The 27,367-nt window shown below is 42.1% G+C and overlaps 1 protein-coding gene across 8 annotated transcripts in view; it reads left to right on the forward strand.

Moving 5' to 3' along the window:
* The window catches only part of AUTS2 (activator of transcription and developmental regulator AUTS2), a 1,156,658-nt gene that overhangs the window by 820,951 nt on the left and 308,340 nt on the right, over positions 1–27,367 (forward strand). For all 8 annotated transcript variants that reach the window (XM_023616830.2, XM_023616828.2, XM_023616831.2 and 5 more), the window contains one exon: positions 15,662–15,691. In XM_023616830.2, coding sequence (XP_023472598.1) covers positions 15,662–15,691 — 30 coding nt within the window. The remainder of the gene's footprint in view (positions 1–15,661; positions 15,692–27,367) is intronic.

Genomic DNA, 27,367 nt, shown 5'->3' on the forward strand with positions numbered 1-27,367 from the left:
AGTCCCATTGGTTCACGGTGCATTGCTGTAGATCTTGCTGAGTCTTTTACGATCCCTGCCATCCAGCCAGGAGCTGTGACTGCTCTGTAACCTTCTTAGATTTAAATCTGTTGCTTGCCTTCTCCTCACAGTGTTGCAGAGCAGCAGAGCTCATCCATACTGATGTCTTAATATCTTTCTCTCCCCCTTGGATTTATAGGGTAAAGTAAACCCTGTGCCATAGAAGTGCTTATTGATTACTGAAGTACATAATAAAGTCTAAGAATAAAGTCAGACCAAGTAATCGGTCCTGTTCCTAGGGGATGACAGTAAGCCCTGGTCGAGGCCACCTCTGAGAATTTGGAGCTAGGAGGCTCCCTTTTAATTAGCGTTCAGATAGTAAGCAGTGAATGATAGAAACCAGACAAAAGAATACATACTGTATGATTCCATTTATATAAAACTCTAGAAAATATACACACTAATCTGTAGTGACAGAAAGCAGACCAATGGTTGGGGGAAGGGCAAAAGCTGTATGGGCAGGGAGAGGAGAGACGGATTCACGCAGGAGCTCAGGGAGACTTTTGAGGGCACTGGCTGTGATCTTGATTGTCGTGATGTTTTCAGGGCTGTATATGTATGTGAAAACGTATCACATAGTGCATTTTAAAGATTTTATTTATGGTTTTTTTTTTCCTTTTTCTCCCCAAAGCCCCCCAGTACATAGTTGTATGTTCTTCGTTGTGGGTCCTTCTAGTTGTGGCATGTGGGACGCTGCCTCAGCGTGGTTTGATGAGCAGTGCCATGTCTGCGCTCAGGATTCGAAGCAATGAAACACTGGGTCGCCTGCAGCGGAGTGCGCGAACTTAACCACTCGGCCACGGGGCCAGCCCCTACATAGTGCATTTTAAATATGGGCAGTTTATTCATGTCAATTATATCCCAGTAGAGCCACTAAAAAAGAATAGTAAGCAGTATAAAGAGACAATCCATGGCTCACTTTGTGCTGGGAAAATTTTCCTTAGGAAGCTGTATTTTAAGGAACATTTAGGAAGACTTGTGAGACTAAATTTCATCTTCACATTTGAATAAATGGGGGTTTCAGAGGACTGAGTGGTACCATCAAAAACAAAATATAAAGGCATCACAAAGGCAAGATAGCCCTGTTTCTCCATCCTTTTCCCTTTCTTATATCTGATTTTTTTTTTTAAGATTTTATTTTATTTTTTCCTTTTTCTCCCAAAGCCCCCCAGTACCTAGTTGTGTATTTTTTTTTAGTTGCGGGTCCTTCTAGTTGTGGCATGTGCGATGCTGCCTCAGCATGGCGTGATGAGTAGTGCCATGTCCGCGCTCAGGATTTGAACTGCAGAAAACCTGGGCCACCGAAGCGGAGTGCGCGAACTTAACCACTTGGCCACGGGGCCGGCCACCTTATATCTGATCTTTAAAGGCAGCTTTTTATATAATTTTTTTGTAAAACCAAAGAAGCTGAGTCCTTTAGAAAATAGCATTAGTTCCCTTCTCCCTTAACTCCTTCTCTCATTACATTTCCCCCACCCAGAGGAGAGGTTCTATAATGAAGAAATAAAAACTACTCCAAAATGTTGGCAGTCTAAAAGGGGAGAGGCATTTTCAACACAAAGAGATGTTTGTTTTCCTTGAATTTTAACTCTTAATTTTTGACACAGTGGGGAACTCCAGCATGGCTGCCATTTGAAATGTAACAATGCCATGGTGTTCTGATTGCCTCTGTCACAGGGGTGTTGTGACTGAAGGCCAGGAGACAAAGCAAATGAGGCCAAAGACAGTGCCTGCTGCTGAAGTGCTGGTGCATTTGTCTGCATTGGAATGTTTCCTTTCTCTGGCCTGACGAGAAGGAGTCACTAAGGGAGACTGAAGCTGGAATTTGTACAACCTCTTTTCAGTCCCCTTCATTTTAATCAGAAATACACAATTATTCTTTTCCTCCAAATAGGGAAACTCAATCCCCATTTTAAATTCAATTATTGTAATTGCAGCATTCAGAAAAATAGCACATTCATTTTCTAATAAGAGATTGTGGATACCAAATTACTGCATATAGTATGTCAAAACAGGAAACTTGAGACTGGCAGACCAGTGGGTGTTTTTATCTTGGCAATTTGTATTTTCTTGCAGACAGTTTATAGTAATCGTACCCTTCCTTGCTTATGATATAGTAGACTAGGTTTTCAAGCCATCCTAAAATAAAGACTGTTGTTAGGTACAATTTAATATAAAATCCATGTTATAAATATGACGAATTCTAAGAGAGGCAAAAGTGAAGTACCTAATAAAGAAAAGAAGAAAAAAGAGTTCATTTTGGAATCCTATGAAATAGCAGTCCAACGTGGCTTCGGATCTTCTTAAACCACCTTTTGACAGTTGTAAACCAGTTTGCCTCAAGCCGCATTTCTACTCCTTTAGCTACGCTTTTCACTATCTTGCATTTAAAAACAAAACAAAAAATCTGGTTGGTGGGACGTTGATAGTGTGGCCATTATGTTTCAGCAATATGAGAGCACCATTTTCCCTTTTCTTATTGAATTCCAGTTGCTTTAGTTGGCTTGAAGTGAGTCAAATGTAAAAAGAAATATTTTTGGATTTTGAGTTTCCTGATTTCCTTAAAAGAGTAACCTTAAAATTGGACTTCTCCAAGTGTATAGTGTTATTTTCTTAGGATTTACTTTTACCTTGAAATTATTTCCATGTCTTCCTCATAGACACGTTCAGACACCCACCACTTTCAAACACCTTAGTATCCATTCCGTCAACTACTGTTTATTTCTTGATCTCCACTGTTAAACACTTTGCATGGCACTTTTTCTCAGATGTTTTGCTGATGTAATTTATGACTTCATTCTTTCACTTATATTTATTGAGCACCTACTAGGTGCCAGATTTAGGAAGAGCAGGATATAAGTAAACTATGAGATATATTTGGGGAAACTGACCACAGTGTTGGAGGTGCTAGAAACCAACAGCTGAACGATGGCCAGAGAAGTCCATACATATGGAAGAGGAAAGAGACATGCCCACATGTCCCAGAGTGGTAGAAGTAGTCTTTTGGATTGTTGAGTGCCTACTAAGTGACAAGCACTTTAGTTATATTCTCTCTCATTTTTCAGTTACCAAAGTTAAAATGCTCTAGGAAGTTTTATCTCTTTCCAAGATTACCCTGTTGGTTGATTTTGTTAGATCAATCTTTAAATAGGCCTTGCATATGAGTAAATTCTGTGCAAAGAGCTATCCAAGTAACTCCTGATTCTGATTGGTCAAAATCTCTGGTCAAATTCCAAAATGGCTGGCTTCCTAGTTGCACCAATAATCATTTGATGTTTTTCATATCCATTCTGTCTGTCTGTCTATTTATTTATTTTTGCCTATTTGAATTTGAGTGAACATCTTAATAATATCAAAGCCCCACAAGTCGTTATTGCTCTTTGCGTAACCTACAAGTTTAGACTCCAAATCTTATATCTGTGCATTTTACTTTAGTCCCTGTACACAGGTTTCTAACCACTATTTGACTGAAGAATAAGTTCCAAATTAAATCCATCCCCAAAAATGTGCATCAAGAACCTAAAAGAACACTTAGAAAATTGAGTTCTAAAATGTCTTGCCTTGTTGATAATTTTTCAGTGAAATAAAACCATTTGTTACCAGGAAGATTCCTGTTGCCCTATTCTTTAAGAGGGAATGACAATTTCTGTTTTTGTTGGTTTGTTTGGGTTGTTGTTTCTGTTTTTGTATCAAGTCTTCAGACACCTCCCAAGCAGAAACCTTTATAGAATATGATTTTCCCTCTGGCAATAAAATGATGCGAAAGTCCACCTCAACATTTAAATAACCATTAAGTTACCTCATTTCTGTGTGTAATATATCTTTCATGACAGAGTGGGGAAAAAATAGAAGTATTTCCTTCTGGCTGCGTTCAAATGCTTGAACTCATTTAATTCTCATGAAAATCTTGTGGAGTATATATCAAGCCCATTTACAGGTTAAAAAAAGGTAGGCTCCAGGATGTTAAGGACGTCTTCCAAGACTGCATGGTTGCTCAGTGGAAGGGGACAGCATTTGAATGTAGGTCAGCCTCAGGTTTGATGAGCACTTCCTCTGAGCCAGGTACGGGACTAGGTCCTCCTCTTAAAGGAGAACTGTCTAGGGTAGAGTAGGGATGTGGCTGACCAGCTGCCTCACAGCTGCTTACGATCATTACAACCTCTTTTCAGTTTCAGCTTGCTTCTGCTTTACCTTCCACCGTGCCATCAATGAGGAAGATATTTTTCAAGTAGTTTCTTTGCCTAGTGCGTGAGAGAGAGTGAGATGGTGTATTGGGCTTTCTGGGAACACAAACTTTGGAGGACGGAACTGGGTTCCAGTACTCCCTCTACCATTGGAAGCTGCCTTTTTTTTTTCTCTTTTTTTTTTTAAAGATTGGCACCCGAGCTAACAACTGTTGCCAATCTTCTTTTTTCTTCTTCCCCTAAAGCCCGCAGTACATAGTTGTATATTCTAGTCGTGAGTGCCTCTGGCTGTGCTCTGTGAGACGCCACCTCAGCATGGCTTGACGAGTGGTGCCATGTCCGTGCCCAGGATCTGAGCCAGTGAAACCCTGGGCCGCTGAAGCGGAGCGCACAGACTTAACCACTCGGCTGCGCTTCCGGCCCCTGGAAGCCTTAACTTCTCTCTCAAAAATGGAAGAGTTGTTGGGGCTGGCCCCGTGGCTGAGTGGTTAAGTTCACGTGCTCCGCTGCAGGCGGCCCAGTGTTTCGTTGCTTCGAATTCTGGACGCGGACATGGCACTGCTCATCAAACCACGCTGAGGCAGCGTCCCACATGCCACAACTAGAAGGACCCACAACGAAGAATATACAACTATGTACTGGGGGTCTTTGGGGAGAAAAAGGAAAAAAATCAAATCTTAAAAAAAAAAATGGAGGAGTTGTGCACTTACTTCCCAGGGCTGTTGTCAGGAAGTTCTTTTTTAATGACTGATAGCTGTTGGCTGGCATTTTTAGGGGAGAAATGCTCTGAGATAGTTCCTATGGAGAATCCCTACCCTGAAAAGCCATGCTGCAAAGATAAGGTGTGAAATGCACTCCAGGAGCCAGGCTTTTCCAAAATAGACAGCTCAGAGCCACTCTGCTGCTGTGGATCCCTCTCTTTCTCCTTAGCCTGAGGTGGACATTGTCCCTTTGGCAGGGAATTGAATCATGTAGGCACCATTTAGCGTGGAAAGCAGAAGCTACATTCAGTACCTTACAACCTCAGGGCTGGGAGGAAGAATGGTTTGCAGCAGCTTCATTACCTGGGGAAAAAAGAACTCAGAGTTACAGGCACTTTAAGAAAGAAAAATGCTTTTACTCTGAGTGTTGGAGAAAATAGAACAATTACCTATTGAAGGCAAAGTGGATAAAAAAATACCTCTGTTCATACCACCCTGATCATTTAATCTGTTCAGATCCCTTCTGTCTTCCTGAAGGTGATTCAAGCCAGACTGTCTGTTCCTGCTGGCTGCGTCATTGCTTCCCCTGGCTCAAGCACACAGTGATCACCTGAGGTTCCCAACTAAAGACAGACATTTCCTATTCCAAGAGGAGCTTCCTCTAAGGTCTGGAGCTCCACAGGCAGTATCAGATACGAGGGAGGATGAATCCATAAATCATCAAATTGTTCTTGAGCATCTTTTAGGGTCCTTAACACTGCACGAGGCCCTGTGATGAGTCTAGGGACACCCAGACTGCTCTCTCTGAGGAGCTCACCATCTGCCAGAGGAGCAAGACTTAGATATGTGAAATCAGTGAAGAATTTCATTCTATCTAAACTAGAGCCAGTTAGATTTCCAGCACCTGGCACACATACTCTGAAAACAAAAAAGGAAAGAAAAATCCATCTTTGTTGAATAATGAATGAATGAGAATGATTTCTAACATTTATTGAGTGCTTCCTATGTGTCAGGTACTGTTCTAAACTTTTTTGTGTTTATTTATATGTATCTTAATATCATTATATATTCATGAACACAATGATTGCTCTCAACAACCCTATGAGGTAGATACTATCAATGGCCCCATTTGATAGATAATCAAACTGATGCTCAGAGAGGTAAGTTACTTGCCAGATGTCGTACAGATCGTATGCAGTAGAGCCAGGATTTGAACCCATGCCAACTGGCTCCTACAGTTATATAAGAAGGAAAATAAGACACTTTTGAAGAGCTTGTTGGCATTTTGGTTCAAACTAAGGGCTGCCAGGCTTTGTTATCTGCTCATCTGGCTTTGGCTTCCTTAAGACATTAAGCACCCTCTCCCTTTGCAAAACTCAGACCGGCATAGACCCACCCTGTGAGATTCTGCCCCACCCCTCCCCTGGCCTGGCCAGGCCTCTCATTTGTAGTTTCTCTTACCAAGCACATTTCTAAATGAGGACGGTTACTCCGCTTGAAGAACATACAAATGGCTTGCCCTCACCTGTCAAGCATGATCCTTGTATTTTACCAGGCCCATTATGAACGCAATCTTTCTGTCGAAAATTTGCATACCTCCTTTCTTGAAAAGTAATGACAGCAATTTCTTTCCCTCCGCTCACTTTCTGAGTGTCTCATTTAACGGCACCTGTGAAACCGACAGGCACAGAGATGAGAAGTGAAAGAGAGCAGTTGATTAAATCATCATCAAGTCGGGCCTCAGAAAGTCAATTCTGCTTGCCGTCTGCAATGATATCCTTTTATCTTAAAGTAATGAGCTATGGCACTTTTGCATCGGGTAATGCGATAAGTTCTATTAGCATGTTCCATTTGCCTCACAAGCAAGGGCAAGTCATTTTAGCTAGCTCATATCACTGCAATCAAAGCAATTGGCTTCCTAGGCAGAGAAGAAAGGGAAAAGGCTCAGGGTGATTTCTATGGATCACAACACAGCGGAAAAAATAGACTCTTGTATTATTTTAACCCATAACATACTTTTCCTTTTTACTCATCAGTAAATTTGGGTTTTATTAGCTTACACAAGACTCTGAAAAGAACGGGGCTTTAGTTGAAGCAAACCTAGAGGGCTCAGGCCCTACCCAAAGGAACAAACAACTATGATCTGGAAAGGGAAAATTGCAGCATTACAGGGGGTCACAAGTAGAATACCACCAAAGAACATAGCTGAGAAGGTCTCCCTGGTAATAACACTGTGGTCTCATAATAAACTCTTGCTTCCTACCATCTTCAAAGTCATTTGTAATATATCCCCAGGCAAGTCCAGATTAATGCTATTGATGACTTAGAATCAGTAAATCAATGACAAGGAGGCAAAGGATCTGTTGCTTAAGCTTAAAAGAGATCATTTACAAATCACCTGGCCCTAGACTGTCAGTTTTACCTTTGGACAAGAAACTCATTTTTCTCATTTTGGCAGTCACTGAGGCTTGTGGGCTCTGAGTTTTAAGTAAATTTCATCTTTGGGGTTTATGTGTGTTTATACTTGGCAAAATGTGACTTCCTTTCTTCTAAGGAAAAAAAAAGGCTGAACTGTCCAAAAATTTGTGAAATATCCACTTCTTCCCCAACTTCCAAAAAATCCAATAATATTTTAATAAGCTAAGTGGAAATTAGTGGTATTCCTACAGCATGCAGATTGTTTTATAAAATATACCTGGATTTCAAAGTGACAAAGAGGAAAAAATATTGAAAATTCATTTGTGAACTTTAGAACTTTAGGTTTGGACAACTTGACTTCTGGCAATATATTTGCACTTCTAATGAGTGGACATAACCTAGCACACAGTAGGCACTTTAAAATTGTTTATTAAATCAAAATGTGTGATTATCTGAGATACCCTGGAGGGGGAATAAGAAATGTTTTCTTAACCCCCTCAGATCACATTGGTTGTTTGAACACTGGCCAATTCAAGCTGAAAACTTGCAAAAGTGCAAAGTTCTGAGAACTCTGCATGTAGGAATGATAGGTTACCAGTAGAGAATTCCAGAAGCTTCTGAAAATTTGCTATTTTGCTTCCTAAACAGCTAAAGATTGGTGGCCCTTATATTATTTTCAAATGTGCTCATTTTGTGGCTATGAGAGCTTTCTTCTTATCTTTTAAACTATTGCTTGGCACACAGATCTTTTGATTAGGCTTCATTCTTTCCAAGCTGTTTTACTTGATCAGCCATAGTTACTGTTGAGATAGAAGGGAGGAGGAGCCGATGACATAATTTTATAATCAGTAAGAATTCCTCAAACCGTTTTCAGGATTAAAATGTTCTTTTTGTTCTAGGGCCTCAATAGCTTTAAATTTCAATTAAAGTCCAAAGCCAGTATGAAAGCAATGTAAACAAAGTGAAATGAGAGGTTTGTGGAATGCTAAAAGACGACAACATCAGAATTGCCATATGTGGCACAAAATGGCTCCCTGTTTTTACACGTACAAGGAATTGGACAGACGGGAAGATGATGGTGGACATGTTTTTAGTCACTATGTCACTACCTCTCTTCTTTAAATAAGAAAATAAGTGTCACATTTTCTGCAGGTGGCTTCTTCTGGAATTGCTTTTAGATGAGGGCTGTCTTTACGGTCTTAGATAAACTGCCTGCCCCAAAGGGGAATCGATTTGTTTTGTCACTGGCACAGTTAAATTGTACTTGATGTTAGATGCTGCAGTTTACAAGTTGGGGTTCTCCTTCATTTTCCTCTCATTTCCTTTAGGCAGAAAGAAGAATAAAATAACTTTGTTGAGCAATGGTGTTCAGCCCTGACATCTTTGGTGGCAATGATAAATGGATTTGAGATACGACATAACTGTTCAAGCAAGGTCCATTGAGCAGAATAGAGAACAATGCCCTCCTCAATGTCATTGTGTGCCATATATTCAATGATTGCCACTTTCTGCTTAGGAATGCATTCTATCACAAGGTACCTAGAATTCCATCTTGTCCCTTCATTCTGAATGAGGCAGAGAAGTGTCTCAGACCTTGACTTATTTTAATTTGGATAAAAGTCATAAAGCGCAGATGTATTGAGATATTGAGATTCCCGAATGGAAATGGGAAATGTTTGCTTTTGAGGAAGTGCAATTAAATCATAATCACTTCTTGTCTGGGCCTTTTAATGGAAGATATTTTCCTCTGGGCCCCAACTCTAGGCTTTGCTAACAATTTTTACTGTGCCCAGTGTGTTCAAACGTGCATCCCGTTATATTAAGCAGTCGTGTTAGTCAGTGTTTTTGTGCCTTCTTTCTCTGTAATTACTTGACTTCTAAATCATAGTTTGCTTATGATACATGGAATCACCCACAGTTTGAAGAATTCTAAAGGAAAGTGAGATGGATTTATCAATATGATTGAGCACCTACTAGTCCCAAGGCCTGAAGATTTCAGATGAGCAAGGCGCTGGCCTTAGCTACAAGGAGCTCTACTCTAATAGGGAAGATTGTCGTGGCAAACAGTGAAAATACTGCTTTGTAACGGATGGAGACAGAAGCAAATAATTCTAAGAAGAGTATTGCCATTCTAAGACTTATTAATTCTAAGAAGAGTATTGGAAGAGTCACAGAGGGAACTGTGTTTTTAAAGACAAATTAAAGGTTTTAGGTAGAAACTTGGAGGAAAAGAATTCCAGGCAGAGAGAAGTGTTAGGTGCAAAGATAGTAAGGCCTGAGGGTGTGATCAAGTATGGCTGGGTGTGGCTAGAGCAAGGGATGTGTTAGGATAGTGCTGTTCAAAGTGTGAACGCAGACCAAGGGAGTCCCTGAGTTGTTTGTAACTAATCTACTGTGAGATAAGTATGGCAGTTGAGAGTAAGCATTTGGAAACTTTTATAGCAATTCAATAGAGTAATTTTATATCTCTTAAATAATTACATTTTTTTTATGTCTTTGCTTTTCTTTTTCATTTTTCTAGCAATTTATTTTTTATTATATTTTGCGCAAGTATTGGTCTACAATATGTTGGAAGTTAAAGAAAACAAAACCAGATTGTCCTCCACAGAAAGCTTGAGAAGCACTGTGTCGGAGGAGTGGTTAAAAGTTGGGAGCGGGGGAGTTGGGAACAATGTGAAGCGTGTCATTGCCCTATCGATCGACCATGAGAAGTGTCATGATCTAACTGGAATTTAGGAAATCCACTCTAGTCAGTAAGGACTTGGATTAGAAAAGGAAGAGACCATTGGCCCTGGAAAGCAGTCATTAACCTCATGTAATGATAAAATAAAAGCCTTAAACTGAAGCAGCAGCCATGGCCATGGAGATAGAGAGGATTTAAAAAGTAGAATAGGTAATGCCCGGTGAGAGAGGAAGATAGGTCTGCTCAAGAATGAGTCAAGGATGACAATAAGACTCTTCGCTTAGGCAGCTGAGTGATTGCAACGTGATGCCATCACCAAGTAGAGCATGGAAGAGGAGCAGGTTTGGGGTGAGTAAAAGATGGTGAGTGAAGATTTAGATGGACACTTGAGTCTGAGGTGTTTATGGGGCTTCAGGAAGGGAGTGTGGCAAACAGAAACATGTGTTAATAACAGTTAACATTTATTGTCTCACTTACTCTGTACCATGCATTGTCTAAGTTGTTTACATATATTAACTCATTTTGTCCTCACCTTCTTATGAGGGAAATGCCATTATTACCCAAATTTTACAGTTAAGTAAACTGAGACACAGAGAGTTTAAATAACGTTCCCAAAGTCACATAGCAGGCAAATGGTGGGCGTAGAGATGTTTTAGTCTCAACATGCAAATGGTAGATGGAACCAAGGGAATCTTTAAGGACTCCCCTGGAAATCATACAGAAACAATAGAAGTGCAAATGCAGCTGTGGGGAGACAGTGACATTAAAGAATACACAGAAAAGGAAGGGCCATGAAAAGATAGTAGGAAAGAGCAATATTGGTGAATGTGTGTAAGGGAAGAATTCCAGGATGTTCAACTGAAACAATCCAAATATCCAGCACTTGCAAATCTTTTTACTAGATTATTTACAATTCATGAAGTGCAACCTTTTTTTAAAAAGTGATGCTACAGGGCAAATTTTACTCGTTAAGCTAAAATATTTGGCATATTAAATGAAAACAAAGCAGGTTACAAAACAGTAGGAATTCCTTTTTATTTCTTAAAATGTGTGTGTGAAGGATAGAAAGGATGGAGAAAAGACTGGAAAGAATTATACAAATGTGTTAGTGTTTATCTATGGGTGGTAAGGTTATGGGTCATTTAAAAAACGTATTCAAAAAATATGTATTAATTTTTAAAAGGAGAAAATATTAGGTGGGTGAGTTAGTTGGTTGTTTGAAGGCTTTAAGGTGTGGGACTTGTCTGGGAAAGGAAGAAGTTGCATCCAAAGGTTGACTTCTAATTTGTGAAACTAGAAGGTGAAGATGAAGTTGAGTGGTGAGGTGTTGGAGTGGCTGGAGACACTCAGGTTACAAGCTAGTCCCTCTCTAATTCTGCATTTGAGGCAGGTGGCTGGGATTTCGGGCCTTCTATTTCCCTCTTTTGTTTGTGTTGGGTTTGGGTCGTGTCATAGTCTAAAGGCTGAGTGACCAAGAATTCTTCCCTGTCTGGGATGTAAGGACTAATCATTCCTCTTTGTTTCTTGCTCTTAAAATGGAGGAAAATATTTTCAGCTTTTCACAAAGGACTTTGAAATCTAGTTATGGAGAGTACTCTGTCACCTCAAGTTGGTCGTTAGTGTGTAACCTGTTTGCTAATAAACCAATGCAGGACCCTGGTGTCAAACTGCTTAGAATGGTCAAATCAGCTGGGACTCTGTTTCTGCATTTGACATGCCTTTTCCATTTCCCAGCCTCATGCAGAACATAAACCTGAATCAGGAGGTGGCTCAATATGAACTCTTATAAATTAGAATGTGTATCTAGGGATTGGGGAGCAGACACTTCTTTTAACCTTTCAAGACCAAGAATCATTTGGCCAAAAATCCACACATGTTGAACTTAGAATGTAAAAGCTGTACACTGTCTTAAATGTGAATTTGAGACTATGAATTCTACCCACACTGACTCTATAAAACAGCCTCCCTTTTTCATAAAGCAAGCCCATAAACCACTGCCAGCGAAGCAGAAAGACTCCTTAGGACTGTGGCTCGCTTTCCATCTGGGGTTGTCAACAAACCCCCTTTATGAGTGGAATAGACCTCTTGTATGTGTCGAGCTTCTGGCTTTTTACAGAGTGTGTTAGGAGCCAGGCTAGGCAAACGTTAGGCGCTGTTTGCTGAGTGCATTTATTGCCTTTGCATAATTTATGAGCTGGAGGGGTTGACCATCATTCGTCTCTGCCAGGGGCTGGCACTCCAGGCTCCAGAGAGCGGAGCTGTAAATTGGATGGTGCACTCCCACTGAGCTCACGGCAAAGTCCTCGGGTCAGTATGGGAATTTAATACCAGAAATGGAACTGTTTTCTCAGCGCACCATGTGGGCCTCAGTGCAGCAGAGACTGTTTTGGCAGACTCTGCGACTGGCCTTGTTGAGGAGCTGTCACTCACCCGGCATGTTGTGCGGGGAGCCTGAGCATTTGTAATCGGCTTGGCATCCGTGCTGCTTCCATAATGGATACCAGTAGGTCTCAGTTCTTCACCATATGCTTAACTCTGGAGACAAGGTGCTTCTGGGTATATCAGTAATTACTTGATGCAGAATTAAGTGGACCTTGAAATTAGAACTGGACTGCTGGAAAGAAGGAAGCTTAACACTTTGATAGAAATAACCATTCCCAGGAACAGACTGCTGTTAGGATGGGGGTGAGGGGCATGGACAGTGGTGGTTCTTTCCCAACCTCTCCATTCTCTCTACTCTCTGTGCACCAGTCCTTGGAGATGTGGGCAAATGCTATGCCACAGCCTTCAGCCATCACTGATTACTTCACAAGGTGGGTTTTAAACATCTGGGAAAATGCCTGGCAAAATAATCTTCTCTCTTCTACATGCCTCCTGAATGCTTTGTCACTCTGGAGAATGTGCCCAGAGCTTAGGAACCTCAAGGAAGGCGTAAGTAAAGGCAGTGGAGTCCCACAGTCAGGAGAACTGTTGCTCTTCATCCATGTGCTATCCTAGGCCCTCAGAGTCTTCATCTCACCCCTTTGCTTTCTTAACTCGTTTGACGTATTATAATAGAGAAATCACTTGTCAGGCAAAAGAGTGTAAGTTTAGACAATCTGAGGTTGGAAGCTTGGTTGAAAACAAGGCTGTTTACTTGGGTAAACCGCTGTCACTAAAACTCTGATGACCCTATGGCGCTGAGGAGCCAGCGGGAAAAGTAGAAACTCCAGTCCCTGGGGTTGCGATGTGAGTTCCTGAAGGCTTGTAGAGAGCTTAGGCTGGAAAGAGGAATAGTTCCCAAATTGTGTCTTATAATAGCAAGATGTCCATTTGAGTGGAGGTTTTTGTTACTTTCAGTTGAAAGCACTCTAACTGTGGATTAAGCAATAAGGTAACTTATTGTTATCTGAACAACAAAGTCCAGAGGCTGGCTGCGCTGAGGTTGGTTCAAGTGGCTCAGCTGAGCCAGACTTTTTCTTCCCTCGGCCCCACCATCTTGATTTTGTACTTCAGCTTTTTGCCTCATTTTTGCGTGATAGCTGCCACAGATCTGGACATCATATCCTCATACAATCATGTTCAAAGGTAAGAAGCAAGTGCGTTCTGATTTTCTCCTTTTTTTGATGAGAGAAAAATTTTCCAGACTCCTCAGCAGACATTTCCTTAAGTCTCAGCCAAAAATGGGTCTTATGGCCACCTTTTGCAGCAGGGAAAGTTGGGAAAGAGAATATCTGGCTTTTTTAATCTTAAAATGTCAAGAGCAGGTACAGACTAGGGAAAAGGGGGTTGTGAATGGCTCTGGTTATCTAGCCAATAGTGGCTACTATATAAGCAAATTTATTTTCTGTTTCTGTTCATAGCTACGTCAACTCCCGTGTCCAGGTGGCCATACTAAAAAACCTTGGCATCATCCTAGACGCATCCCTCTTACTTGCTTCCCATATCCCTGTGTTATCAAGTCCTGTTGATTCTACCTTCGGAACTGCTGTGCCATCTGTTCCTGCCTTTCTCAAACGATGCACTGTGCTGGTTTAGACAGTGTGATGGTTGCCAGGCTGGTCTCCCCCTGACCCTTGTCCTTCCCCACAGGGTACTCTCCCTCCTCCATCCCATAGGAAGTCGTCTTAATGGAATATTGCTCTCATCATGCCACACCCCTGTTCATTGTTTGTGTTCTAGTTTATTGCCACTGCTAAACTGAAAGCTACTTTAGGGCCAGTCCTATGTCTTGGTTGAATATCTGTCTAGCTTAACAGTACTTATCAAGGGCTGTTAAGTGAATGAATGGATATATTTATCTGCTGCACATTTACTATAACAAAACACATCCTTCTTTTTAAAATGAAATATTGGCTAACAAAACGCTATTGGTTGTTTTTATTTTTTGAGGAAGATTACCTCTGAGCTAACATCTGCCAATCCTTCTCTTTTTTTTTTTTTAAAGATTTTATTATTTCCTTTTTCTCCCCAAAGCCCCCCGGTACATAGTTGTATATTCTTCGTTGTGGGTTCTTCTAGTTGTGGCATGTGGGACGCTGCCTCAGCGTGGTCTGACAAGCAGTGCCATGTCCGCGCCCAGGATTCGAACCAACGAAACACTGGGCTGCCTGCAGCAGAGCGCGCGAACGTAACCACTCGGCCACGGGGCCAGCCCCCAATCCTTCTCTTTTTTGCTGAGGAAGACTGGCCCTGAGCTCACATCCATGCCCATCTTCCTCTACTTTATATGTGGGACGCCTACCACAGCATGGCTTGCCAAGCGTTGCCATGTCCACACCCAGGATCCAAACTGGCGAACACTGGGTTGCCAAAGCGGAACGTACGCACTTAACTGCTGCACCACTGGGCCTGCCCCACACTCTTGGTTTTTAAAACAATTTGTGTTCTTTTTTTCCCTTTACTTCTAATGAGGAACCCAAAGCTTTGAGTTGTCATTCTCTAGTTATCCTAAAGGCAGCTGAACAGTTGGAATTTGGGATCTGTTAGATATAGTGTGAGTCTAGTGCCCTACAATATCTTCTTGCCCACATTGTTGATTTATTACCCTGACCGTTGTCCTTGGCATGTTTTTTATGGGGAGTGTTCCGTCTTTTCTCTGGGCCTCTAAACTCCAGAAGAGGTAGCTGTCACACGTGAGCCTTGCCCATTATGTTCTGTTTCTTTCAAAGTCCAAATAGGAGGATGCAGTGTCCAGAGGTTTACCTCTTTTCCTCTAGGAAAGCACCAGGAGAAATACAGCCATGCACATTAAGTGAAGGTGCAAAGTCTCTGTTAAGAAATTGATTTTACTCTGAATCCCACTGAATGATCTTGATTCACCTTAATCCTGTAGTGAGCTTGGCTCCTCCAGAGGCGTCCCCTCTGCAGTGCAGTGAGGAGTGCTCACTGGTGTGATGGAGCGCCTTGCCAGACTGACCCCAAGAAGAGCCAGAGAGCACAGGCTTCCAGTGAAATCAACAGAGCAGCTTCTCAGCATTTTGCTTCTGATTCCGTTTACCAGTGGTTGAGCTGAACAAACCCTTTCTAGCTCAGACAGTGTTTCCTATTTACTTGTCTTGCTTTTTTTTCTTTACAAAAAGCAAAAACTTATTCCATTTTGTCATTAACCGTTATTCTCTTATCTTCCTTTTCAGTGTGACAGCGACAGTGACCAGGAAGAGAAGGTAAGACCCCCTCCATTGTGGGCACAATCCGTAAGACACTGTGAGCACCGTGCTTCTCTTACATGGAGCTACAGTGGGGTGGGTGCCAGCCTCAGGTTGACAGCACCTATCTCTCCTGCCAAAATGGGCTTTATTCACACAGTGACATTCCCTGTGATAAAAAATAACATATTTAATTTGTGAGGTCAGCTTTTTTTAAACAAGCCCTTTACTATTACATATATGTGATGCTAAGTCTTTATAGAAGATTTTAAAAGGGGAATTATTTATTTTAATGATCATCTGCTTTTTCTTTTTTAATCCTTAATTGAACCATTAAACTTGCTAGTATGTATTTGTAAAGTCATTATTTTTTTGGTGACACATATGTTTCTTCCTGCTTTTCTGTACAAATTGACCTTCATGATAAAAATGTGAATGGCATGTTTCTAGGAATGTCTTTGTGGGGTGAGGGGTGGACAGGGAATGTCAGATGGGAACTGCTCACTTCTCCTCCTGGTGGATGGCTAGGTGGGAAGGGGGGCAGTTTTTCCAGCAGGTACATACTCTATTTCGAGGCTGATGGCCAGCAGCCTCTGTGTATCCAGTTCAACATGGATCAAGAAAAGGAGCTTGGTTTTTGAGCTTTCAGAAGACTGGATCACAACCTGGTAAAGTGAACTTTCTGCTGCCTCAAGCAAAGAGATCGTTTGTCTGTTTGGTCTAGCTCCGAATCCTCCAACCAAATTTCTTTCCAATTTTATTCCTACTTTATGTATTTTGAAAAGGGTTACCTGAGTATCATGGTTTCAGTATTGCTTGGCACCAAAAAGAAGGGACTAGACCTCCCTTTCCCAATTTCTGGATCTGTCCTCCATAACTGGCTTTTCTGAGCCATATTCTCTGACTTTGACCTCCTACATGCTTGGGGATTTTACTCAGAATTCTGTGGTCAGTATTTAGTGGGATCTTCCCATCAAGCCCAGAATTTTCCCTCCATCTCTACTGCCAGCCTCCAAGAGAGATCTAAAAGCTCTTGTTCTGTACTGTCGTTAATTTGAATTCAGCATATGTAGCCTGTTATAAAATGCAAGACATCATCATTTGAGCAGGTCAAGCATATTCAGATGAAGACAAATGGTGCTTATTTGATTTCCTTAAAATCAGGAAATGAAAAAAGTGCTCTCTGGAGAAATCATGTTCTGCCTGACTTGGATGATAGACCAATGCATGTCCCCCAGATAAGAACAGGCTCTCGCCTTGAGGTTTTTATCTCTGAAGGACGGCCAGAACTGTCAGCTTGCTGACATGTGCATTATCCATGTCATTTTAAACAAAGTGACCTATGGAAGGGTGCGCTGTGCTGTGACATGGTAATGGGCTGTTGGATGACAGCGAAAGTACACACTGGAAAGGGGGCTGTAGATTATTTTGTTTAACGGACAAGAGCATCGTTCCTCCAGCCCCCAGGAGTCTTAGCTCCTTGCAAGTAGGTTCCCTGGTGTCTCAGGCAGCCAGTGTTTAGTGGGTGCCAGAGGTGGGTGGACAATAGTAGTGGTTCAGCATTCAAGGCATTCTTGCTGGCCCTTGGAGCCGCCCAGGCCACATTCCCACTGGTAGTCATAATCTCATTCTGTTGGGCATCACTGATGCCCAGGGAGGGACTGGTACTTTCTGGCCATTCCAGGAGATCTTCTACAGGTGATAGTCAATCTCACTTTTCAACTCAGTGGCACTTCTCCAAGGGGATATGCCTTCTTTGGGGTTTCCACAGCTGAGCAGACATTCTTTCTTTAAAAAGCAATGTAAATCCATAAGTGTCACTATTTTCCAGCAGTGGTAGAAGGTGGTAAGGATCCCCAGTTTTGCATTCCGTGTAGGTGTCTTCCTCAGCAATCTCAACTTTGACTGCACATTGGATCACCTGGACAGCTGTAAAAATCCCAATGCCTGGGCCTCATCCCAGGCCAGTTACCTCAGAATCTCTGGAGGTATCTAGCACCACTTGTCTAGATGATCACCTAACTCTGCTAATTTCCAGAATTACCAGAGCTGCTGGGGTTTTCAGAGGGATCTGGGGGGTCAAGGTGTTTCCTGCATGCTGAGAGCCCTCAACCAGTCCTTTTCCTGGACCTGAATTCTTGAGTTGTTGCTGTGCAGGTTCCATCTCTCACTGCAGGAAGCAGCAAAGTGACAGACCAGAGTGATGGGTGATAGGAAGGTAGCCAGTGCCCACCTCTCAAAGTTTGGGATGATTTCAGGGCAGTAAAGGAGAATAAAGAGATGTTTATAGGCAAGTCCATGAGAGAGGTGATGACAGGGGAAAGGAGGGCCTCTGGCACATGCACACTTCCTGCCTCAGTCACCCTGGTTGCTTTTCCTGAACATTCTGGTGGCCCTTCAGGTCCTCTTCTTAACTGGGAGCTGCTCTGCTCCGCACTCACATCATCTGTCCCTGCCCTGTCGCTAGGCGTTCCTCCAGAGGGCTCCCGGCAGGAGCACTCAAGACTCTGTAATTGCAGTCCTGCCTGCTTGGCCCTGTTATAGTTAAGACCGTCAGGCTTCTCCTTTTGGACTGAGATTGTCTGGTGTTTATCACCGACTTTAACACCATCCTCCCAGACTTCTGCTCCGCGCTGGAGCTTGGGCCCCTGTCAGCCTCCTCTGTACCAGAGCATCTTGCCTTGGCCCCCCTCGGAGCCCCAGAGCTAACGGGGGCTGCTTTCATGTGCTGCTTGGAGGATTTGCATTCAAATCTGAATTGCTAATGGTAGAAAAGATGCCACTCAGTGTCCTGGGATCCCTTTAGCAACCCCACCAGGGATGCTGTTGGAGGCAAAAGTGAGACTTGTAGGGAACCCACTGGGATTTCTCTCCGGAAAACCTGTCATTCTTTTATTCCATAGGGATCTGCAGAACTGGCGGTCTAAAATTAGGGTACTGTATTTCACACAGCTGACTGAATTAAGATAAACTCTGCTTTGCTCTGATACGAAGCTGTAATTTATAAAATGATACCCTTACTAATTAATGTGGAAGTGACTGGGAAAGGAGCTAAAAAAGCAGAGCTTTCCATAAATGCAGGAGACATACTCATGCATGGAAAAGGCTTTGATGAGACAATAAGCAAAGCATCTCCTTTAGCCTCCCCTCCCAGCCATGTGAATGCATTTCACATTAATGTCAGAGAACCTGGAGGACTTTTGTAAAGAGTAGAAATTGGGTGGGGGATTAGAGAAGGCCATCTGATTCTTAGATGTGGGATTGTTCTTTATGGTACTTAGTGCAAAGAAAAGAGGAAGCACTTGGCACCTTAATCTTCTTAATCTTAAACTTCTTAATCACCCAAATTAAGCAATTATTCCAATCCTCCACTTGAAATGAATTGGTAGCATGAGAACAAAGAAGCAACACACTTTGTTCCACATATTTGGCCTATATTTTCTCCTTTTCTCTCTCTCTCCCCCTAGCAGCAGCCCATTATGCTAAGAAACACCCCCTGTTTGGTTATGAATTTTTTTTTTTTGAGCAAGTTTAGCCCTGAGCTAACTGCTGCCAATCCTCCTCTTTTTGCTGAGGAAGATTATCCCTGAGCTAACATCCATGCCCATCTTCCTCTACTTTATATGTGGGACACCTGCCACAGCATGCATGGTGTGCCAAGCGGCGCTATGTCCACACCCGGGATCTCAACCGGCGAACCCCAGGCCACCCAAGCAGAATGTGCGCACTTAACCGCTGCGCCACCAGGCCGGCCTCTGGTTAAGAAATTAGCGTGGAGGTTAAAAGTAATTCTCTCTCCATCTAGTCATTTTCTGTTTCTTGTGTGGGCCACATGACAGAGCTGGTTGGAAGGTGTAGTGCCCAGTGGTCAAATACTTGGTCCTCTGAGTCTGATGGCCTAGGCTTGTTTCCGACTGTCCCTTACTACTTTGTGGCCATGGACAAGCTTTGGTTCTTTCATCTGCCAAATGGCGATGACAATAGCTCCACCTGTAGTTCTGTAACAATTAAATGAAGATGCTCAGCTCAGTGCCTGGCCTGTAGTAAGTGCTCCATGAATGTTAGCTTTCATTAGTTTTACTTGGGGAAGTGAGAGAGAATCACTTGGGGAAGGAGGAAGGCTGTCCTCCTCTTTGGAAAGTTGAGATCTGCCAGAAAACTGCCAGAAGACATGAGCTGTGATTTTTTTTCCACTGGAACCCAAGGCTCAGCCTTCGTGTCCTAGGGCACTTCTTCCTGATCCAAGCTAAATGGAAATTTGTGAGGGTCCCCAAACAATGTTTTTTAAACTCCTTATCCCAAACATCAGGCTTTCCTCTGGGCACAACCTGGAGCCAAGAGCAAGCATGCTGTCTGAGAAGGAGCGGATGGCAATTAAGTGGATTGTGCAGCCCTTATCCCAAATGCCAAACATTGTCAATTCCCAGATACCCATCACAAGAGAGAGGGTCTGACTCAGTACGTCTGGAGTGGGACCAAAGTCTCTGTATTTTTTCAAAAGCTTCCTAGGTAATTTTGATACACAGTTGGATTTGAGAACCCCTGCCATATAATAACAAATGCAGAAGAGAAACATATACTTTCCCCTTTTTTAATGCTCTTAAAATTTTGACAGCTCAGGAGAAGGACTTGAAAGCTATAGAGTTGTTGTGTGTGTGCGTGCACCCACTTGCTTATGTTTATAGATGAATGGTGTATCCATACATGTATTATATGCACGAATGCAACCTCCTCATAGGTATGAATCCTCCTTTTCCTGATGAAGCTTCTAATATGACTCCTGATTGCAGTTTCCTCCCTCTGGGTTTTTAATGATTCTAGTGACCACCTAGAGAAGGTTGTTTGGTTCCTGTGACTTGCTCACCAGTACCTGGGACAGCCTGCTGGGACACTGGCTAACTGCAAATGCTGTACCTCTGATTTTCCACATCACCTCCCTCTCCCCTGACATGCATGCTTTTATTAGTGCATGCTAAGCATTTTATTCATGCTAAATTTGTTGTTTTTGATCATTTTGTGTTCACTTGGGTTGGAAGTGGGTAGCTTCTAAGAAAAGCAGCAAGAAAACCAGCAGAGGCTTATGTTCCTAACTCAACACAGACCACATGCCTTACTTGGCTTCTGAAGGTCTCAGAAACTGCTGAGATGTCAAACTGAAGACTGGGCATGTGGCTTGTGCTTACAATGGAAGAGTCCCATCCCTTGATTGGCCACATTTCACACTTGGTAAAGATTGTACACCCTCAGCAACATTCCAGAAGCTCAGAAGGCCCTCATGGTTGCTTGTAGAACCCCCATCCTTGGTTTTGAAATAGGACGTATTCTGCTTAGGAGACAACTTAGACATGCTGTCTTCTATTTTGCATCTAGAGAAAGGAGTTTTCTCCTCCTTTCCAATTTCACAGCAGCAAAGCAAAGAACCATAGACCTGGAGAAGAGCAGGGAGCCATGTTCTTGTCTTTATATCCCTAGTACTTTGCATAGTGCCTGGCACAAAGTAGATGTTCAATAATGTTATTGTTTTGGTAAATTTTCATTTCCTTTCCTGGATACTCATCTCCAAATGGAAGGGATAAGCGAAACAAGTTCAGAAAACTGGTACTCAAACCTGCATGTACCTCCTATGAATCCCAGTGTTTATTTTCTGGGCTCCAACAAAGAAGTGGTCTCTTCTTCAGGCTTCTATACATCTTTTACAGTTTTATTTTCTCATAAGATACTTCTAAGCCATTTATAAATTTCCTAGCTTATTTGGGAAATTTCTACATTTCCTGTTTTAGTTTCAAGGGCTTTCCATTTTGGATGCCTGATTTCCATATGCCTATCCACTCAACCTCTTCTTACCCCTCCAAGATTATGTCTAGGGCAAAATGACGTTTTATTGTTCTTCCAATAACACCATATTTCCAGTTGGCTTAATTCTATCATATCCATCCAAAATTCCTATTGATACCATCTTTGGATTAAATTTCTACTGGAAATTATTTTAAATCCTGACTTTCATTAATTTCTTCTCTTTTTCATATCACAGCATTTCCATGCCAAACCAAATGTTGCTACACTCACATTGGATGTGTGTGTAGAATATCTGTCCATTACTACCATGTCGTATACCTGAAAAAAGACAGAGATTACAACTGTGTAGATTTTGATCAAATAGAAATCAACAAAATGAATACTCAAGAGTTGTTGGAAATTTGTCAGACATCTTCAGCTAAACTCTTGTTTCTTAAAATGAATAGTGAGATGAACAAGTTCTAGATGTTCCATTGTTCATCCTGGGTAGGTAATGGAGAAGGATGCTCAGAAGACCTGGTTTCTAATTTCTCTCTAACCAGCTGTGTGTCCTTGGGCAAGTTACCTAATGTTGCTGTACCTTAGTTTTGTCATCTGTAAAATGAGGCTGAATTCAAAGAACTAGCACTGAATATCCTGATTTTCCATGTAGCTATTTATTTAGGCCCTAACAATATGGCAGACCCAGAGGGAAATTAATATGTGATTGTATTTCCTCTCCCAAGGTAGAAGGAAGATTATATAAAAATTGTTTCCATTCTTTCACCTCTCTACAATTCCTAAGAGGGAATAATCATGCTGAACAGGTCCAGGCACATCTGTGTTGACTCTTTCAAGTAACTAAAGGAAACTTACTTATGGGCCTAAGGTCTAAACGGAGTCATTACCTATTTGTTGGTTCTTTCATTTAGTCATTCATACTTACTCACATTTTTTTTCAAGTATCGACTGATGAACCAACATGTGCATCGTAGTTGCTTGACTCCATTGGGTCTGTCACCATGCATCTGTCAATAGGCAGCAGAGTAATTAGTTTAATCTTATTCCTCAATTACCTTAACTATTTAGGAGAGCATGGGAACTAGTGAAGAGCTAGCTTACATAGTGTATTTCAAGAACACACTTGATTGGTTATGAGTATTTTTTGACTTATAAAAGGAATTCTTCTGTAAACATCCGAGATTGGATACATGATTCTACATTCCCAGAGAAAAGGTCAGCTGCTTTCTCTTAGAATAAGCCATTAGCTTAGATTTTATGGCTTACCTGAAGGGAAGGTTGCAAAGCCAAGGAGGAGTTAGATGGAGGTGATAGCTTTCAGCCTCTTGAAATTAACCATGAACGCTGAGCCACCTGAATATCAGGAAGGTCATAAGCAGAGGCATTTGTACTAATGATGCCTTTACCATGTTTCATGCAACTGGCTTGTCATTGAGTATAATCTGGGTTGCTTTTTGGTTGTTGAAAGAGTCTGTCTTATTCTGTATTTGGATTGGAGAGAGTTCTGTCCTCAGTAAAGATGAACGAATTTCTTTTTGGTCACGCATATATGTATTTGTGTGTGTGTGGTTAACTTAGTTGATCCCCCTTGGCGACTTTTGGATAGTGATACAGTTACAGATAATTGTTCCTCATAACTTTACCATATAGCTGTGATAGGGAGCGTAAAGTCTCTGTGTTAGGAGGTGTTAGTAAGTAGCCAAACTTTATACTTTTGGAAGTCCCAAAATTCACTGAATGGATATAATTTTTTCTTCTTTTTTTTCCTAAGTTACAGCTGGGTAGGTCAAATTGGCCCCCTTTATAGCTTTCCCTGTTTGTTCTCAGGGGGATCATGTTGAGACATACTAGCTAGAGACCTGCATGACGTCTGCATTCCTTGAAGAATAACCAGAGGCAGTTTTCTCCATCACTGTTCCAAACCCAGGCTTGGTTCAAGGTCTCCCAAGTATATGCATGTTTATTGAGACAGTGGAATGGAGCATTTGAAATAAGGTACTGACCAGGAACCCCTGAGGTGAGAGGTTGTGGTAACCAAAGGGCTCAGTTTGAGCTTCATCATTTCCTGTTGGGACTCAGTGACTTTTCACCTCCCTAATTTCTTGGTTGAAAAATGTTGATGCTTCTCATGTTTGGGGGGCAGTGAACAAATGAGATTAGAGTTAACAATAATAACTAAATAATAAGATGAAGCACCATTTCACATTGTATAGAACTTTGTAGTATTCAAAACACTTTTACAAATGTCGTTTTATGTGACTTATTTAAATACTTACTGTGGGGATCTATACGTAGCCTCATATACGACGTTGTTGATCATCTGCAATGTGCCAAGCTCAGTGATAGGTCCATTCAAGGACTTTATCTTCTCAAGCAGGTGTCATCATTTTACAAATAAAGAAAATGAACCTAAGAGCTGGTTACTGATGGAGCTGAGATATAAATTATGTCTTAAGATTCCAGGATCTAGGCTCTTTTTTCCCAAATCATGCTGCTTCTCTATACATCAAGGTGAGTTGGGATATACCCAGAAGTGCCATTTGAGAACCCTTGCCATCTTCCTCTTTGTGCCTCACCTTCCTCGTGCGTCAGGAGACCTGAATTGTATCTAACTATCCATCCACAACCCCACTAACTTCTAAAAATTCAAAGAATGGCAGTGTCTCAATAAACATTACATAAATACAGTTTGGTATTTATGACAACCATAGATACTGACAACCTAGATGTACAAGCTCTTCTGAAATGTGACCTTTTTTTAACCTGAGAAGCAGTTGTCCAAGGTGAGGAGGCTAGAGCTACAAGGTGTGTGTTTTAACCCTTACAGATGAGTAGCAAAGTCAGCCTGTGGGCCACTGTGAGTGAATTAGGGATGAAGGTTATACCAATCAGCAGGTTAAGCATGAGGCATATTTGGTCAAGGAACTCAGTCTTCTTTTAGTGTATTCTTATGTGTACACATTTAATGTCTTATTTAATTGTAGGCCCCCAGCAAGTACCCCACATGTGGTGTGTGCATGGCACTTAGTAGGTGCCCTAAAAATATTACTGTTATATCTGGAAGTTTCCTTGTTGATTTTCGAAGTCCCAGAAAGGAAAAGGGACTTTTCACAGTCGCAGAGGCAGCATGGGGAAGAACTGGACCTGAAACAGAGACTCATGTCTGAGCTTTTGGTCCAGCGTTTCTTGCGTCTCAGGTAGTCTCTCCAGACTGGTTTCTTCTTATGATCAGCACACAGGAGAAGGGGTTCTGGTGTCACCACAGCTCTTGAACCGCACCCCCAAAGTGGTTTTACTCTGTGTTGTCACCTGCCACCTCAAGAACCCTTTTGTCCATCCCCAGACACTGACTGCCACCTTTGCAGAGAGTTGCTGGGTCCACCAAGGCTGCGGGGCCTTTCCTTGTCTGCCAGCAAGTGCTGCTTGGGGTATTCCTGCAGCCCAAATGATAAGGAATACCTGAAGCAGCCATATCCACGTGGAAGATTCTGTATTTGCTGCTAAGGGGAGAACATAGTGTTTATCGGCTGGCACGCGCCGGCTGAGCTGATTACGGCACAGCATTCTGTCAGCCAGTGACTTGTTCTGTCCTTTATCATCTGTGTCACTCAGCAGTGTACTGGTGAAGGGAACACATCTCCCCCTTCCCTTTTTTGGTACCCATTTTGTGTAGAAAATTTGTATTTACTTTGGGAGTGTAATTTGTTCCTCACGGATAATGTGACCCTGAGCGGAGCTGGATCATGGGTTAGTTGAAGTGATATTTTCCGCTAATGGTAGTCGTACATCATTGCTGTCAGCTCGGGTTAGGAGGCAAGCACATTACAGCTCCATTTTACCTCTGCAGGCATCTGGGATTATTTGCCATAACCGAATATGACATGACCGCACTACAGAGTGCATTAAAATTTTACTGGCTTCTCAGGCAAGTTCCCTGGCTCCAGTGTGTGCTTCAGGCAGGCAGTCTGTTGGGGAGCCCAAGGGCCCTGACTTCATGCACAGAGGTGCTGTGAGGAGGTGGCCTAAGCAGGGCCTGTTCTCCTCTTACACTGAGAAAGAAGCCAGGGAAAGAATTTATGGGGAGCCAGCCTGCAGGTATGCACCTCTCTGGACATCCTAGTTGGGCAGGTGACTAGCTGCCTTGTGCACATAACAGACGGCTGACCACAGTGCCCACTGCAGTCTGCTCTCTCTCTCTCCTTGACGTTTAACCCCTGGAGGTAGAATGGGCAGTACCTTCTTCTCTGAGGAGAGCCCAGGGTAAGCACCAGTCCCTGCCAAGCCTTGGGCTGATTTTTATTGTTCTTGTCTGCCTGTGGTCAGATGAAAGGAAGGAACCATGGGTCCTCAGTATGGCACAATTCATGTCCATCCACACAGGCTGATATTCTCATAAACCCAGTTAGAAGTGTTTTCCAGGAGATTTTACACATTATCGCATACAGTCTTTACACCATATAGGCATGATTACTCCATTTTAGTTATAAAGAAACAGAGGTTCAAAAAGATAATTTGCCATGTCCTAATGGTGGCAGAGATAAGATTCTTTCCTTTTGTCCGGATCTCACTGACTTCAAATTCTGTAAGGTTTCTAGTGTTTCATGCTATGTAGAGATGTTAATAATTATTATTTAAATAGTGCTTATATATTCTTTACATATATCATCTTGTTTAATCCACACTACAACCCTAATAGGTAGGGGCTAATATTATCCCCAGTTTACAGAGGAGGAAACTGAGTCACAGAGAGCTTACGTAATATGCCCAAAGTCTTGCCCCAGTTAGTGGCAGAACCAGGTTTCGAATCCAAGTTGTCTAGCTTCTGAGGCAGCACTCAGCCACTAAGCTGGGCTCTCCCTCAAGCGACTTTCCCGTAAGCCTGAGGACTGATAGGAAAAGGCAGGGAGAATAGTAATATGTTGGAATAAAAGGAAATGTTCAAAGAGTATTTAATCACTTTCAATTGTAATTTTAACATCCAACAAAATATCTCTCAGAAAGATGCTCTGTGATGAGCTTTAATTAAGTACTAAGTCCCTTTCATGTTTAGCACATTACTTGCATGCAAATAGTACTTCTAAGGTGCTTGAAAGGCATTGATTTTGTTAGTTTAAGGGTAAGCAGTCACTCTGGCAAAATGCCTCATTCTTTTATATTGCTTAGCATCCTTTTTCTCAGAATTATTGGAGAGGCTGTAATAAACTTAAGTTGAATTGTGTACCTTAAAAGGACAGTTTAAGGTTGTCTCTAAATAATGAATGGGATACAGATTAGGGTCCACTTTGTCAGCCAAGAGTAAAATCATCAAAATTCTCTTTTGTTGGATCCTTAGTGCTGGACACTTCAATGTCCAGCACACGTACAGCTCAGACATTACGTTTTGTTCTCTCACAGAAAGACCTCTCTCCACTTCTCTGGCCCCGTCATCTCTCTCTCTCTCTCTTCCAAACTTGAGATGTTACCCCTCCTGGACAGAATGGACAAGCTGCTCTTCCCCTTGGCAGGATATGTGGTAGGGTCATAAATTCATAAACTTAGTCAATAAACCACACATAAAGTGAGTTATGCCTTGTACCCTCAGGGCAATTTTTTAAATGCTGCAACAGAAGAGCCATAGATAGGCATGGCTTCTCTCACTGAGAATTTTGAAATTATATTAGCACATTAAGAATTGTGCTCCCTGGTCCCACACCCTCCTTGGGCTCCCAAGCACACATATCGATCTTCCCTGCTAGATTGCAGTAGGTCCAGGGGACTGACCTGATTTTCTCCTCTGGCCTTAGATCCAATCACTCAAAGAGTAAGAGAGAAGAAGAAAAATATTGATCCAGTCATTGAAAAGGAATTCTGTCTCTCAGATGGTCTGTTTAGAATGTAGCAATAATTTTAAATATTGTA

The sequence above is a fragment of the Equus caballus genome, chromosome 13, assembly GCF_041296265.1.
Source record: "Equus caballus isolate H_3958 breed thoroughbred chromosome 13, TB-T2T, whole genome shotgun sequence".
NCBI classification, from domain to species: domain Eukaryota; kingdom Metazoa; phylum Chordata; class Mammalia; order Perissodactyla; family Equidae; genus Equus; species Equus caballus.